At 38.0% G+C, this 17,394-nt stretch overlaps 1 protein-coding gene and 1 long non-coding RNA gene across 2 annotated transcripts in view; both read right to left on the reverse strand.

Moving 5' to 3' along the window:
- nlgn4xa (neuroligin 4 X-linked a) overlaps positions 1 to 17,394 on the reverse strand; it is an 88,591-nt gene that overhangs the window by 40,662 nt on the left and 30,535 nt on the right. Inside the window, exon 3 of the mRNA XM_077514420.1 lies at positions 15,013 to 15,165. Within this exon, the coding sequence (XP_077370546.1) occupies positions 15,013 to 15,165 (153 nt within the window). The remainder of the gene's footprint in view (positions 1 to 15,012; positions 15,166 to 17,394) is intronic.
- Positions 1,641 to 5,548, reverse strand: LOC144014486 (uncharacterized). The gene is made up of 8 exons (XR_013282474.1): positions 5,483 to 5,548; positions 4,732 to 4,873; positions 4,529 to 4,606; positions 4,385 to 4,455; positions 4,219 to 4,270; positions 4,042 to 4,104; positions 3,425 to 3,604; positions 1,641 to 1,943 (listed from the first exon to the last, which is right to left on the reverse strand). It is a non-coding gene; the product is annotated as an uncharacterized LOC144014486 (long non-coding RNA).

The following is a 17,394-nucleotide window of genomic DNA, read 5'->3' on the forward strand; positions in this document are numbered from 1 at the left end:
AACAACACTATTAACGATGTTGAAAATATGTGTGCCCTTGGATGTGCCATGCAAAGAAGAAGCAAAATTTCAATACCTAATCATGCACTTCAAATGAACTGTCAAAAGAGCTAGCAAATGTAAGCAGCCGCATGACATCCATCACATTTGTACCCTCATCCAAAGCTTAAGAGAAGTTCTACCCATGCATGACTAGTTTTAGCTTCCTCTGCGACAGGATGGAGAGGCCAGTTCAAAGTTTTTACCCTTACTGTAATCTTCAAAAGCGTTTGCAAGCTCCATGGCACACTACTTCCACAATGTCTGCCAAGGGATTCTTTTCTGGCGCAAGCTTAAGTTAAACAGTAGAGGATACCAAAGCAATGTAAAAAGACTCTACCCAGATAGCAAAATGTGGTTGAATCAACGTTGAAATATAGTTCGGCTTAAGTGTTGAATCTACGTTGAGATCTAACGTTTAAATTATACAGAAAGCGCAAGGTTGATAAAATGTTGAGTCAACGTTTGCTTTCCAACCATATATCACTCAATATCAATGTCGTTTCAACCATAATCTAAATGAGAATCTACATGCATCTTTGGTTGATTTTACATTGAATTCTAACGTTTAAATTAAACAGAAAGCGCAGGGTTGATAAAATGTTGAGTCAACGTTTGCTTTTCAACCATAAATCACACAATATCAATGTCGTTTCAACCATCATCTAAATCAGAATCTACATGTATCTTTGGTTGATTTTACATTGAATTCTAACATTTAAATTATACAGAAAGTGCAAGGTTGATAAAATGTTGAGTCAACGTTTGCTTTGTAACCATATATCACACAATATCAATGTCGTTTCAACTATCATCTAAATCAGAACCTACATGCATTTTTATAGTGAATTAATGTGAGGAATAAATGTTTTAAGTTAATCATCATTTACATTGGAATTTACATCTAAATGTACATTATTATTATTACTATTATCATGCACATTAATATAGAACTACTTTTTTAAACTAACAAAAAATATTGGGTTAGTCCACTAGAAAAAAAAAAGTTACCGTATGTTTTTCACCTAGTGTTTCTGCAGATGTCTTACAACTTACTTGGATGTATTATTAGCTTGTTGATTTCCTTAACCAGACTTCCCCATATGTATGAAAATCTTAGGACAGAAAATATGTTTAACTCATTCACTGCCTTTGACAAGTATACTTGTCAATTGTATTTTTTAGAGCGGTGCTAAATGGGGGCGAATCTGAGCATGCTCCACTGTAAATATCAAACTTGGAAACAACTTTACTGATGCCCAACCACCGGTAGATGACATCATTGCCCCATTTTATAGGAAATAAACACAGTTTCAGAGTCCATGGGAGAAATGGCTGTATTTTGGCAAACCTACATTTTTCTGCTGTCAATTATAAAAAAACGGGACGGGACAAAAAGTAGGGAGTCTATTCTGTTATTTGGTAGATTCGGTTTATATATAATTATTGAATGTAATATCACGTGAGTATTGGAAATGTAAAACTTTTCTATAATGACTGGCAGTGAATGAGTTTTAATATTCAAACATTTATTAGAAATCAAAACACAGTACTTTGTAACTGAATTCTGGGGAGAATGGAGGCAAAGAAAATAACACCCGTTTGGTTTCTGCCTCAAATAATGTTTGTTTTTATTGTATTATTCTTTTTCTTGACAAAGGAATGAAATAAACATGAAATGAACTGTAGGAACATCAGTGTATAAAGCGGTAACCATTTCACTTTGACTGTACGTCAGTCCATAAAAAGACACACTAAATTTTGACTTGCGTTCGCAGTTGCGTCCAAGGCACTAGCATTGCTTGGGATGCCACCGTTACGCTCATGAGCAAAACGCAGCCAATGCTTGACAGTAACACCAAAGTCCTGCTGAGTCAGTGTACGGTCAAGCTGTCGAGCAGCAACTGAAAGACAAGATTACAAAAGAGAAGAGAGTTAGTATCCAATACAATTTATTGTTTTAGAAAAAAAGCTGTTCTGTTGTTACAGTAACTATCAGTAAGTATTAAGTAACACTTTTTTGTTGAATTTGACAATGTTGGTAAATACATGCGATGTCAATATAAAAACCACTGTAGATTTATTTTAGTTAACTCATTCACTCCCAAAGACGTATTTATACGTTTTTTAGGTTTTTGTTTGCTAGAGTTTTTGTATGAAGGCTTTGATGCAGTTTCTGACCTGAAGTGGAAGCTTAAAGCGATGGTAGTTATTACAAAAAAAAAGTTTCATTCATGAAACAGATGAAGCACACTTTTTTTTTTTTTTTTTTTTTTGTAATAACTACTATCGCTTTAAGCTTCCACTTCAGGTCAGAAACTGCATCAAAGCCTTCATACAAAAACTCTAGCAAACAAAAACCTAAAAAACGTATACGTTTTTGGGAGTGAATGAGTTAATTAGGACAATTACAGAATGTTGAATGTGCAATGTAACTAGCTACTAGCATGAAAGTGTGTCGTGTATAGTTAGGTACATTGTTTATTTTATTTTCTAGTTTTACTACGACTTAAAGAGGGTAATGGTCAGAGGCCATTGTTCAAATTAATAGCACAAAAGGAAAATGAAGTCTGGTTATTTGGAACGTCGTTAACTCGCTGTCTAGCTGGTGAAATTTAGAAGCTTCGGAGCGAGGACAGCATAAAGATGAAAAGGTAAGGGGAGTAGCGGTGAAGAAAAAAAAATACTGATTTTTACTGAGCTAAAGAAAATAATGTTGACATAATTTATTAGAAATGATTGACTTGTTTTGATAGCCACTGCTGTTGCAGGCAAACCTCGTGTTCCAATAAAATATTTTGCAAATATATCGAGTTGAGTATGCCTAAGCCAGGTCATGCTGCACCTCCACAAATAATGGTGCGACTAAATCCTGTGCTGTGCGAGCAACCAAAAATGTTACTCGCACCAGTGCTAGTAGTGGAAAAGTTAGTGTAGAGCCCTGGCCTGATGGAGTCCATCTTGACTGCAATATATTAATGAAAAGACAAAGATACATATACTAATTGCTGTTTTTGTGAAGTATCAATGATGTTTTTTTTTTTCATTGATTTCGGAATTGACCATTCTCTAATTAATAGATAAATAATGTCTATGTGGAGCCGCACTTTTAAAATGTGTCTTTTCTTAGTGTGTTTTTTTTTTTTAAAGCTTTTTCTGGGAATTTTCAGTCATTCAAAAATATTTTTGGACAATTCAAAACAATTCAGTTATACAAAAATGTTTTCGGAGAGTCAAACCCTTATTACGAGGTTTCGGGTATTGGAAGGATTCTGACTCCATACCCCAGGTGGAGTGATTTTACACAACAAAAGAAAGCAGCTCAGAACATTCTGCTCAAAAACAACTGTCTTGTAATAAGTAGTTTACATAGGCGATAACTCACCAAACATACAGTCTTGCATCACTGTCTCCTTGAATGCCTTCTTGCCAATGCAACACTTGTCTTGCTTCCCTGCCCAGTTGTATTCATTTAACAGCCCAGGGCATTTGTCATCACAGTTGCCATCATCCGTCTGATTAGGTTGTCCGAATTGGTGCCTTCAACGACAGCCAGGTGATTAATCTATGAGAGACGACATTATTATTATTATTAATTTAATTTTTGCACTCAACTTTTGTTGATAGAATTCTCCCGATGCCTGAAGATTTTACTTTTAAGTAAATTACATAACCTTTACTAAATTTTGCAATATTCATATACATCACCCCCTCTCCACCCCCCAGATGACTAACTAAATAACTAAATGACTAAAACTGAAAATAAAAATAATACGTTTGTATTTCATTTTTGAATTGTATATTTTTCATCCGTTTTTACTTTCACTTTTAGTAATTTATTTATTTATTTATTTAGTCATTTATTTATTTTGAATTTTGGCAGTTTTGGTCCTCCATAATTATGCCTTACAAATTGGTAAAAAAAATTAAAATAAAATAAAAAAAAGTGTGCTAAGATTTATGATGATTTGGTTCTACAACAGTGACCTTTGAAAAACTTACCAACTACGAATACAGTATTTCCCTTTCTTCCGGTTGGTCCCCAAGCACCGCAAAAAGGGTTGCCTGAAACAAACAGAAGACCCTGTTCAACATTTTTTTTCACAATGTGATTGTGTTCTTTCATAATCATAGTAGTTATTATTACTCACAACTTAAATTAACAATGGGTCTAGGTACCTGTTGTAGAGCTGTAATTGTGTTTGTAGTCTTGAAAAAGTGAGTTGTGCACCTAAACAATATCAACAACACAGCATGTAAGTTTCAAACTTACTGTACAAGTCAGCAATGTGTTACCGCAATAATATCATCACAATCATGTAGTACAGTGCGCAGAATCATTTACCTGTCTTGCGCTACTCCTCAGAATGGATTTTGTGGACAGAACATTTTGAAGAAACACTCAGAGCCTGAAACCTGAGCACAACCGATATTCTATTAATTATTATGTTATCTTATATTATGAATTCTGAAAACATACCAACATTACCTTAAAAAAAATTGCACTTTGCCCTCTTCCTCCTTATAGGTAAGACAGACCTCTGCATGTTCTCCTTCCCCATTAAACCTGTGCCAAGTTATATTCTCTGTCACTAATTTCAACATTTGGATGTGGTGAAAGGTAGTTCACCTAAGCTTTCTTCAGATTCTTAGAAATGAATATTTTGAGTGTTTGTTCACTTGTTTACTTACCAAAGAGGTTCACCAAGCTCTGGCCAAGGTACAACATGCCTTCTTAGTTTGAATAAGTAGTAAATTACTAATTAGCCATCTGGTTTCGAAGACGCTGGCACCACCTGTACGCCATGTGACTCGTCAAAACAGCACAAGTAACCTGTACATCAACAGACAACAAATGATATTAAAAGCAACAAAGTACAACATTTACACCTTTGTTTTATTACAGTGTGAAAAAAATGTGTTCATTATAGGCTCAATAATTAGTAATTACTAAAAAATACTTTTACTTCCCTCAACAAATAAATATCCTGAAGCATGATTCGACTAGATTTCGTGATGAATTAAGTTATATACAGAAGTTAAACAAATTACAGATAAACCTTACATTACTATACAAGTGGACTTAATTTACTTTAAAAACTAAACCTAAAAGAAAACGCTATTCAATGTTCTATCTTCAACTGTTAAACCAGCCTGTTAAAAACGACTGAAAAAAAGATACATTCTTCATGTAAACGCTCCTGTAGCGCTTCAGTGTAGTTCGTTAGCTTACTAGCATATCAGCAACATAGCACACAGATAGGCTTGTAGTAACTCTCATTGTTAAGAGGCCGTCGGAATTAGCAACTTAGCTTCAACGTTTAGGATCATTCGAAACAATTTCTTCACTAAAACCACCTCTAAAGACCAATATGCTTAGCGACCCAACTGACAATGGACATGGTGATACATATTTGTTTTATTTAATGTAACTTTTACCGACCTGAAACACAGAACGTCGACGTTTGGATTCCCGCTCTTAGCACGGCTGTCGGCAATTTGAAATTCTTCTTCTTCTACGCTGTGTATGACTGTGTGTGACAGTCTGGTTAGTAGCATGTCCCGCCATCTAGTGGCGTACTGTGGAACAGCGATCCAATAACGTTAGAAAGTACAGTAGATATTTAAATCAACTCGATGAAATTAAAATTGTATGAGATATATAATAGATTTTTAAAACATAACCTGGGAAATGTGTGTAACGCATAAGTCATTCCTCTTTTGTATTTTTTTAATATAATATTATGCACACAATGTACATATCACACAGCACTATAAAAAATACATAATTCAAGCTCTGCATATTTTACAATACAAGCTGAATATTATCCCAGAACAATGTAATATTTGGTGCTAGTGATAATTTGGTACCTTTTTATATGATTATACTCGCAGAGTTGCGTCTCAATAAAATAGCTTCATTACAATATTGCCCCCTAAAAGCTTTACCTCTGAATCAGATTTCCACTAAATGTAAATAATTATCTCTTTCATATGAATATTCATAGTTGTTTTTATTTTAGAATTGTTAGACTTAAAGTTTATGCGTTGCAGGTTGAAACAAAACTGGTCAGATAAAATGAGATTTTCTCTGATCAGCCAGTGAGTGCACCTAACTAAATATTATGGCATTGAAACTATTAACGGGAAAATTTAGATAACCACACACGCACGCACGCACACACCAATGTCTGTGAAGTCAATTCAGTAGTTGTGTCAATATGAAGCCATAAAATATCAAATGTAAAACATAGGAAAATTAAATACTTACCCTTGAATCGCTACAAAGAAATGGTGAACGCACGTTCGAAGAACTTCTCTCTGGAAGCTTAATGAAAGTTCGTTCACAGAATTCACACACAAACTTTGATTGTTTGACCAGAAACATATTGAAATGTCTGTGTGATGATGTATTAAAATTCTTCTTAACATCTGTTATGCAAATAAGTATGTGTAAAAAAATGTGTGTAGAAAAAATAAATAAATCTGAAACTGCATTTAAGAGTGGGACAAGACTGGCAATACATATGTGGCCCAGAGTTGTAAATTGATAGCTGGGCCAGATGCGTCACACAGCAACTGGCCCACATCCTGTTTGCCAGAGTCAAGCCAGTGCCACCTTTGCTGCTCCTGGGCCATGTTCGGCCCACATGCCTTATGCCAGTGTCGACTGAATGCCACCTGTGCCGGACTTATGCCGGATGTGGGCACATATTTTTGATGACTGGGCTGAAATGCACAAACTAGAAACTCTAACGTGTACAGTTTATTTGGTGGAAATGCCAGGTGTTTCGAGTACATTCAAATAATGTACAAGTTTTACAAATACAGTGTTCCCTCGTTTTCCGCTGGGGTTAGGTACCAAAAAATACCTGCAATAAATGAAATCCGCAAAGTAGTTAGCTTTATGTTTTATATTTATTATAAATGTTTAAAGACTCTAACACCCCCCACCCACCAACCTGTCCCCAGAATACTTCCCCTCCCCCTCTCCTAGTCAATTTCTCAGCTGAAGGGAAAAAAAAACAAGAAGGGCAAACATAGATTCAACGTTAATTAAACATTGACCTTTCAAACGTTTTAATTCAACCAAAATACAACGTTGATTCAATGTTATCTTTTAAACACAAACTTCAATGTTAACATAATGCTGTTGAATCAATGTTGATTGACCAATCAATCTTCAACCGTAACCAAAAATCATCCATTTTAACCCTAATTCAACGTTGAATAAACATCTTTTGCTATCTGGGTAGCAAAAACGTTCTGCTGGGAGTAGGGCTCGGGCTTGCACTTTAAACCTCGATTCGCCATTTGTGTCATCAGTATCGAAGGACCTCTGAATGGAATTGCACGTTTACTCCTTGTACTTTTCCCAAATAAAGACATGTCAATTAGGGTGAGCAGACGTATGCCTGGTCCTACTTTACCAATACTGCAGTCACTGGTAAGACACAACTAGGGTGGCAACTTGTCACAACTGGTCTGTGATTGGCCAAGGGTGGCTTCAGTTAAAAATCTCGTATATCATAGGTTCAATAAATGTAAACAAAGTTCGATGTGTAGCTAACTATCTACGTCATTTCCTCGCCGTCTTCTTTAACAGCAGCGCTAGCAAGCAAAAAAAATATAAATACATAAATAAATAAAAACAGGCAGTGCTAGCAAAAATGCCAAAACTTCGGACAGTCAGGGCATAGGCATAGCCTAGTTGGCAGAATATTCTGGCAATCTAAGTCTGCAAAGGAAGCAACTCGTGTCTATCTATGGTATTTGCATTTTTGACATTGTAGTGCTGAATCTTTTTTTTTTAAAATTGATCATTGTTATATTTGTTCTCAGGCATACAACACTTTTGTTCCCTTTGAAAAATCATCTGTATCATGCCTTGTCAGAACACAAAGATTCTCTCTCATGATTAAGTTTTCTTTCTTTTCTTCTTGTATGCTAAGCGTTGGAAGCCTGCTAAGCCTGCCCTGATTTTTTTTTTTTGTCTGTGATTTGACTCATGAAAGATTGGATCGGGCTCTTAAGGGTCGCTTGCTGCCAACCACTGAGTAAGTGGTCACACTATGAGGCTGAAGTGGCTGCATGCTGCCAGCAAGACAATTGTTGCCCATGTCATGTAAGCTGTCCCTTTTCCACTGCATGAGTACTTAGCTCAACAAGACTCTACTCGCTCTTCTTGACCCTTTTCCCCTGTGAAAAGCAGTACTAACAAGTTACATAAGACACAATTTTGTCACATTTCAAGTTTCAACCACTTTTCCCTTAATGCTCTGTAATAAAAAGAATCTCTATACGATGATCAACAGGTGAATAACAACCTTCTTTCATCATCCTTGTTTGTTCGCACGTCTCATGACGAATGCATTGCTTTGTTGTGGCCACCCCAAAGTGAATTTGAATAGCGCTGCGCAGTTTGCTGTGCAATGGAAAATGTTAATTATTACTACCTGTATATAATTTTAATGCCTTTTTGGTGAGTTCTTGTATAAGGCTATGCAAGTGGACTAGGATGCTTACACCACTATATCTGTAATGTACTGTGACTAAAGGTTACAAAAAACAAATACACTAGATCATGACACTAAACGGTAGCCAAACTACTGTGCATACATCAGCAACTACAGTGGCTGCAACCTCTATGTCAACTATGGGTGTTCATCAGCATTAATACAATAACCCAGTTGCCTTTAAAACATGGATTTTGTAGTGTGTGTTGCAATCCATCACAGCATTATGACTCCTACTTGATAACTGGGGAGAAGTTACCAACACTGTAACCTTTAAGAATTACTGGCCAAACGGATTACTCAATTAATTGAGTAAATAGTAGGGGTGTCACGATTCGCCAACTCCACGATTCGATTTAAATTTCGATTTTGGGGTCACGATTCGATTTTTTTTTTCGATTTTTTTTTTTTTTTTTTTCCGCTCCCCCACTTTATAACACAGAGGCATATGCTTCTGTAGGCTAAGGCTAGTCTATGATCATTGGTTCTATTCATTGTACAGTAAATCTTATTTCAAAAGATCGGCTACATATAGGTGATGCAATTTCCATATTATTTTTGTGTAAATTTATGTAATATATGATAATTGACATTAGGCAGGAATGATCAAATTCAAAGAATTTATTTACAATATAAAGTTAACCGTCTTGTTCTTACTGAAGTGTAAAATAAAAAATAAAAAAACAAAAACAAAAAGTCACAGTGGGTGCCTGCCATCTATTGACTGTTTTTGGTTACAACAGTGTGCTGTGCGTTCCTCTTAAAATAATGTGCAATGTGCAACAACAACAAAAAATATATTGTATCCAAAGTCATGGAACAAATACAGCCTGAACAAACTATATCCCAACATTTACAGTTGCTGGGCATACTGTAGCGTGGTTCAAGTACACTAATTAAATGTTTGAATCCAGCGTTTTCCAAGGCTGCAGGTCTGCTGCTATAAATAGACCTATGGATCTGGCGTTTCGCGCGAGCTGAAGTGTGTGGAAGTTTCACTGTAAATGAGGATGAAATAGTTGGTTGGACCGTTGTTTTCCCACTTCTAGTTGAATTTGATAAATCTAAATCTTTGTGATGCCTGCGTAAATGTCCCGTCATGTTTGTCGTGTTTCCCGTTGTTACGGCTGGCGGCTCGGGCCCGCCGCCGGCTCCGCTCCCCTAGTATGTATGTGTGTGTTTGTGTCGGCTGGTGCCCGTATAATGGTACTTCAGTTTGAATGCGCCAGCGCGACACTCTGATTGGAGGACTGTGCCAGCGCGACACTCCGATTGGACGACTGTGCCAGCGCGACACTCCGATTGGACGACTGTGCCAGCGCGACGCTATTGTGTATCCGTGTATTATACCCCTATTGGTTATTGTTGTTTCTCCTCCGTTCTGTCAGTTCTGTCAAATGCGGTTATTATTTGTTCACCTTCCACTTTCACTCCCTTGTCAAACCCCTGCCTGAAATTTCAATTAAAACTACTCAGATGTTAAAGTCGACCCGTGTTTATCTACTCTATATTTTCTGTTATTGTGTTACTTCCCTTCCCCTTGATGAGCCGGGCGTAACACCGTGGCCGAGTACAGTACGCGCACATAGCATATCTTGCAACTGTGGTCTTTTTATCGACAACGTGAACGTTGTCGACATAACTCACCGGGAACGCAAAATGTTTCCAAACTGGTGACGAGAGAAGCGGGAGCGGCTTGAAGCACCATTGCTGTGTCTGTCCGCGCTTGCCATCATGACTGCAGGAGAAGTCAGCTAACAAGTGCCGTTAGCTAGTAGCTGAATGGCTGCGTCTCATTTGCTTTCCTGGGAGGTGGCGGTGGCGGCGGTGGCGGCGGGCGCGGGGGGGGGGGCATCGAATCGTGTGTCCTCTCTTCTATTTCGATGCTCGAAATCGTGACGTAATTTCGATCGATTTCGATAAAAAATCGAAATCGTGACACCCTTAGTAAATAGCCATTGGATTGATTTATCATGACAACAGTCGTTGCTTTCTCCAGCCCAATCCATTGTAGGGGAATAAGGAAGCCTTTTGCACAAACTGTATATAAGCAAATAAACTGAGGGGACTGACGTCCCTCGCACCAACTACACTCATGCTCATCAGTCCTTGTCTATGATGCTAGCCAGCGAGAAACACTCAGTTGAGAGTCAATTAAATGGCAATAGAGCCCTCTTATCGTTTCACTGCTTGCATTGTGTCAAAGGGGCAGGTAATCCAGAGCTTCACACTATCCTGCAACATTCCATCTTCCACTGTTTTCCTTCTTCTGGCTTCTTTCTGTATTTTTATCTGCAATCTCTCCTTTTTTTCCCCCCTTTCCACACGGAATACCTTTCAGAGAACACCTTCTCCCCTTGGCTCCCAGCAACTAAATATAGTGAGTGGTGCAGACAGGCTCGGCCTTGTAATGAATGGCAAGTAAAGCGGAGAGGAGCAGCACTAGCATGCACACAGAGATGCACACTAGCGTCGCTGTGACAGAAAACCTATGCAATCAGCAATAAAGGCTAAATGCCAAACAGATACGGAGGATTTCATTTATACAATCAATATTTTAATACTAGCAAGTTCATTGATTCCCCCCCCTCCATAATTCTTCTTGCAGAAAGTCTTCATTATTAGATGTGTTGTCATACAGGTAAATGAATTAAAGTGTACGTGTGAGGCTGAAATGAGGCTTACTTGAGAAATTACAATGCATTTATGTGCTATTAAAGCATTTAGGACCTCATTTACCAAAGTTTGCTTGAAAACAGGCACAAACTTGATTGTCGACGCAAACCAATATGGAACATTTTGAAATGTCAGCAAAAATGATCACGTCATATCGTCTATTCAGTAAAATTTTGGAGCTTATGGATGACCTAAGAGCTGACTTGGAGTCAGTCACAAGAAGGAGTCATGCAATGTCGCCTATAAGAAAACACCATCAAACCTGCATCTCTGCTCATCTGGGTCATTCTGATGCATTGTGACAATTAGTGCTGGCCTCTCGGGGGTGCTGTCTCAACATTGAAACAAAACGTTACACAGGGTGCGCAGATACATTCAATTACCACACACTCGAGGCAAGTTAAAGCAAACAAAACATGCTTCCCCAAAATTAAGTGAGTAACCTTTTTTGTTTGTTTGTTTGTTTCATCGTTAACTCGTTGATATGTTTTCCCTTCTCCACTAACACTTCCAATTCCATCACTTTAAACTCCATTTTGTACTTGTAGTTCTCTCCCAAAATGTACTTGGTGTAAACAATTACAGCTACCTGAATCATGAAACCCACTTTTAAAAATGTGTAATATGAGTAGAGAAGACCTATTTACCTATTTATTATTTCTAGGCAAAAAAAAAAAAAGGGAAATACTGTTGCTCCTTCTGAATATTTTGTTTTGTCTGTCTGTCTGTCTGTCTGTCTGTCTGTCTGTCTGTCTGTCTGTCTGTCTGTCTGTCTGTCTGTCTGTCTGTTTGTTTGTTTGTTTGTGGAAAGCTATCTCTACGGAAATAGCCAGCGGAATCACATAGAATTCCTGAATAAGGCGCCTTCCCCTTATGGATACAAATGGCAGGTGATCCCAGGAGAAATCACAGCATGTCTGAAGACTTCACACAGCAATAGAAAAAAAATTATGACCAGTATGTTTTCTTCAATTTCTTGTTCATTTTAATGTCTGGTGCCACTAAAAGTGTATCCACTCCAAGCCTAAAAGCACCATTTTTGACAGTACAATTTCATAGCTATTGTTGAAGGAACTTGTGATTTTAGTTATTATTTAAAAAAAAAACAACAACATGAAAACAAAAAACCTTTAGAAAATGTCTCGATCAGCTCTTAAAAGGACAATAGTGTGAAAAATCAACTTTTTGGAGCTTGTAGCCATGTTAAAATGCTAATTCCTCACCAAAGTGGTGTTTTATTCCATTCCTATGAGAAATTCTAGGTCATTCTGGTCTGCAAGCACCAGCCACTCCCAACCTGAGAAAATGAGTGGGTGCTCACTTTATGACGTCATTAGGTGTGGACCTCTGCGGACTAAATGCACTCCCACTTTCTCTGAGACCTCCATGCTTGCAGGATAGTGACAAAAGTTTCCTTTATCAGGAAGCGTTCTGTCTAAATGAATTAAGAGCAATCAAATATCCTTCACATTTGCAATGCCAAAGTGCAATGACAATTGGCCGTCTTAAAATCCGGGCTTGCTGACCCTTGTGTAAACTATAAGTAAAACTTTTGCAGTGTTGAACCCAACTGAATGTGTTGGTCTAGTGGTTAGTACACTCGCCCTCTAAGCAGTAGATCCCTGGTTTGCGACACACTCTGTTTTTTTTTTTCTCCCTCCCCTCCTCCTCCACGATTTTTTGCGGCAAGGAGCCGTTTTGTTTCAATTGTTTCCTGAAGAATTGATAGCTTGCATGGCCATTCAGAGCAGTGCTCGAACACAGCGCTCCAGCAGCAGCCGGCTCGGACGAGAGTGGGCGCGGCAACCACACGGAGAAAAGCGAGGGTTCTACTTCCGTGTTACCCCGGGTTTTCACCGGATGCGGTTGCGGTGCGGTGCGTCTTGACTGCGTGCTCCGGACGGGTCAATTTTTTTGTCAATCCACACCGGCTCCGCACAGCTGCGGTCCGGCAGCTCCGTCGCCGCCCACTTCCCAACGTGTCTCGCGGGACCGCGCGCGCGCGATCATGTGGCATTTCACAACGACAAACATACAGAAAGTCTGTGCTCAACAGAGAAGCAGAAAGAGAGGTGGACTTCTTTTGATTTAACCTTTTCTTCTTCTTCTGCTATGAGATTCCATGCAGCATCCTTTTTTTGGTTGTCCTTATAAAAAGGATGTGCCGTGTCATGTATTATTTTGTGGTTTTCCACCTCCAATATAAACCTCTCCTCGTCCATGTTCGCTGGTGTCTAAACCGTGAATGAGCACATGGCCCGGCGACGCCCACGTCACGTTTTGCTGAAAAGCTTGCGAAATAGGTGCTGGCAAGTGTTTTATTCTGAAAGGTAACCGGAAATTTATTTTGAAACTGCGTCGGTCATCCTGTCCCGCTCGATGTGTTTTGTGCTAGCTTGCCATTTGCCGGAGGCCTACCGCTGCGGCGTCCGGCAAAAATAGAAAATAGGTCTATCCTTGCGGAAGGCTTGCGGCACGCCGCAGGCCTTCCGCAGTCGACACGCAACGCACCCGCAAGCGGTGTAAACTGCACCATTCGAATGAATGGAATCTAATTGCTTGCGTCGCCGGACCGCACCGCAACCGCACCGCAACCGCATCCGGTGAAAACCCGGGGTTAGAAGAATAACCAGCAAAACACGTTATATTTCATAAAATAAAATTACATCGCGATGCTGTCCAAGGTAAGATTTAATCATTATATGCCTATCTAGTTAACTGTGGAAGAGCTTAAAATACTGTGATCTCATCCCTTTAAATTGAACTCTTATGAGCTGTTTTTGCTGTCATTGTTGTATTGGTCCAAACAAATGTACCTTTAGTTGCACAACAGAGAGTACAATCGCGAGTGAGTGCAAATGCAATTCAGCACCCGCTATTTGGGATCCTACTCGTAGGCCTGCAGACGTGAGTCTTTTAGTGGAGCACAGAGTTAAAAGCAAGCATGGTGAAGCAGCATTTAGCTGCACACAAATAGAATAATATGCTGCCAACATAAGTGATATCAGCCTCAAGTATGAATGTGTTGAAATCCAGGTTCAAAACATTGCTTTTTTTCCCCTCATACCTTTGCTTAAAGTCTTTTGGATGAAATGGTGCTGTAGAAATAAAGTTCCCTTGCATACTAAATGATCGTAATCATTGTAACTCATGTCCACAAACAGCATGTACAGTTTTTTCACATGGGCCTATATGCACGTATTTGAAATCATCCTAATGGGTACTAAATCTAATATGCGACTTTTGTTAACACAACATTAGAGGTGTTAATGAGTGGGTGATGCAGCATTGCCATTGCCACAAATGAGATGCTATTTTCCCCGGTGTAGCAAAAATTATAATGAAGCTAGAATTAGGCTAATTTTAGAAAATGTTGACACGTTTACACATAAAGCTGTGACACGTTAGCACCCATGTAACCAGCTACAGTATATGTAAAGAGTAATCAAGTCAATAGGAGGTGCCACAGATACACTAATTATGACAATAATTTTAATTTTAATTGTAAAATGTGTGGCACAAATTCACAAGTTACACATGCTCACTCACTATTCATGAATATGTCATTAAATATTTGAAAAATGTACTTAAAGACAGCTTAACAGCAGGATTGGGTCTCTTGTCAGTACTGCTTGCACTTATATGAATCCTCCACCTCAATGATCATCCCATCGGTGAAATGGTGAGAGTGAATTAGTCATTAAATTGATCTTCCAATGTCACTTTAAGACTCAATCAGCCATAAGTAAAATAATTAAAAGGTCCCAATTGGGGCACTCACCCAGAACGCCGAGACGATAGTTGATTGTGATGACAATGACGTTGCCGTAGCTCGCCAGGATGCTGCCGTCAATCATGTTGCCCGTTCCCTCCATAAAGGAGCCACCATGAATGTAAACCATGACCGGCTTTAACCCGTTCTCGTCGTGAATATCTGCAAATAAGACACACGTTCATGAAAAACAAAAGAAAGTCTTGAAATGTTGACTTTCATATTGATGCCACTGGTCACCATTTTTAAGGCATGGAAATTGAAAACTCATAATAGCCTATATTAATTTACACTTGCATATTGTACATGCACACATCTAATTACAAACATATTAATTTTGCATTACAAAATAAAGCAAAGTTTATTGTTTAAGTGCAAACAGAAGAACGTTTAGATAGCGTGAAGACACCCTTTCATTTCGCTCCAGTGGCGTGTTTATATATATATATATATATATATATATATATATATATATATATATATATATATATATATATATATATATATATATATATATATATATATATCATGATTGAATACATTTGTCATAAATCTGATACCTGTTTTTGCTCTAACTGTGCAATATGTGCTAGTGTTGTAAATATAGGCTATGTATAAAGATACATTAGTCTAATTTAACATCTGCCCAATCTCAAATTATTAGTTGCATACTTGGAACATCTTACACTACAAGATCGACAATTAGAAATCTACTGTCCCATTACAGTATAATGATAACACACTTCCAAGCAATTAAAAATAACAGTTGAAAAAAAAAATTAAAGAATATAAAATTGCTTTAAAACAATGAAACTGAGTTTCAAAAAACAAAAACTGATCATACTTATAATTTAATATAGGTATGGGCAAGTACAGACACCAGGTATTGGTATTTCAAGGTATCTGTACTTGCAACGGTGGCCATTACCAGTATTGGTCACCCTCTTGTGGCCATTATACAACAAGGAACTTGAAATTAGAAATTAGAGAAATAGAAATTCCTGCCTTAAATTCCGTGCAATTTACAGGAAAAATACTATTTTGATATATATACAGTAGGTATTTCTACTAAAATGATCTACCATTGTTTTTTGGGGGAAATTTTATGTATCAAAAGTACAAGTGGTATCGATACTTCTATTTTCAAGAGTTGAGTCATGGTATCTGTCTGAAAACTTGCCAGTTCCATCAGTAAAAATAATAATAATAATAATAATAATGAATGTACCTGCAAAAATGGGCTTCCAACTTAAAAATAATAATAAATACTGGCAGAAATGGTATTCATTGTAATAGCTTTCAGTTGTAAACAACAGGAAAAACAAAACACACCAAAGATTTAGTCTGTACAGAAAACATTTGTTTGAATCTTTTTTGGGGGGTTACTAATCATTTCTACATGACAAGAACGGGATGGGCCGTAGGCTTGAAATTCTTCTGCAGACTGATAAGCATTCCCAAACGCTTTAAGCCGACAATCTCAACATCTGTCTCCTCTGCATGCGGCTCGGCCCATTTGTTCCTGTTGTTTAATTTGCAGTTAGGCCAGTTGTGATTAAACCTGGTGATTAGTTGATGGGTTGGCGGTGATTATAAATTAAACAGCGTGTCTTTTGCATTAAACAAAATAAAATGAGTCGTCATCTGATTCAGTGCATGCCACGGGCCGTTAAGGCCAGCTCTTTCACATATGAAAAAAAAAAAAAAAAAAAAAGAAGAAGGCAAATAGACTATTTCTATGCTTGTCTTGTGATGTAGTAAAACCGGTAGTGAGAAGTCTGCAGTGGTTTATTGATCCAAAGACATGTTCATGACTATGAAAAGAGGTTGGCTTTAGAACATCATGTTCTCATCTTGTCAGTGTGACCTTCATTGTAAAAGAGCTAGACCACCTATTACACAATCCAAATGTCTCTCTATTAAAGGTTACCCTCTGTATAACTTGATCAATGTGATGGATAAACTGCTCAAAATAAGTTAGGGATATTAGGCTTTCGGGTGAAATTTCAGGAAGAAGCTAAAATGGACTCCGACCTTTAGAGGTGAACGCATTTTGTTGTTCTCTAAACGTCTGAATGCACATGCTCTTTTTTTACACATGTTCCAAGGACGTCCATTTCTTTTGTCTGTTTCTGGCTCCTCAGCGTCTGCGCTATTTCTCTTGCAACATGCTGATGATACTCAAAGCTCAGTGGGCACTTTTCTCTAACAACCCATTTGAAGTGCCACAATTGAGATGGACCGTTTTATGTGCTTTTCACAACTATTTTCTAAATATTGGAACCGTCTTATCGGAAGCAATACAACCTATTGCTGGGTCACCATCTGAGTTTTTGACAGGAAGTTATCCCTCAATACAGAGATTTAACTCTCCTACTGAGAAAGAAATTA

This window comes from Festucalex cinctus, chromosome 2, assembly GCF_051991245.1.
Source record: "Festucalex cinctus isolate MCC-2025b chromosome 2, RoL_Fcin_1.0, whole genome shotgun sequence".
NCBI classification, from domain to species: domain Eukaryota; kingdom Metazoa; phylum Chordata; class Actinopteri; order Syngnathiformes; family Syngnathidae; genus Festucalex; species Festucalex cinctus.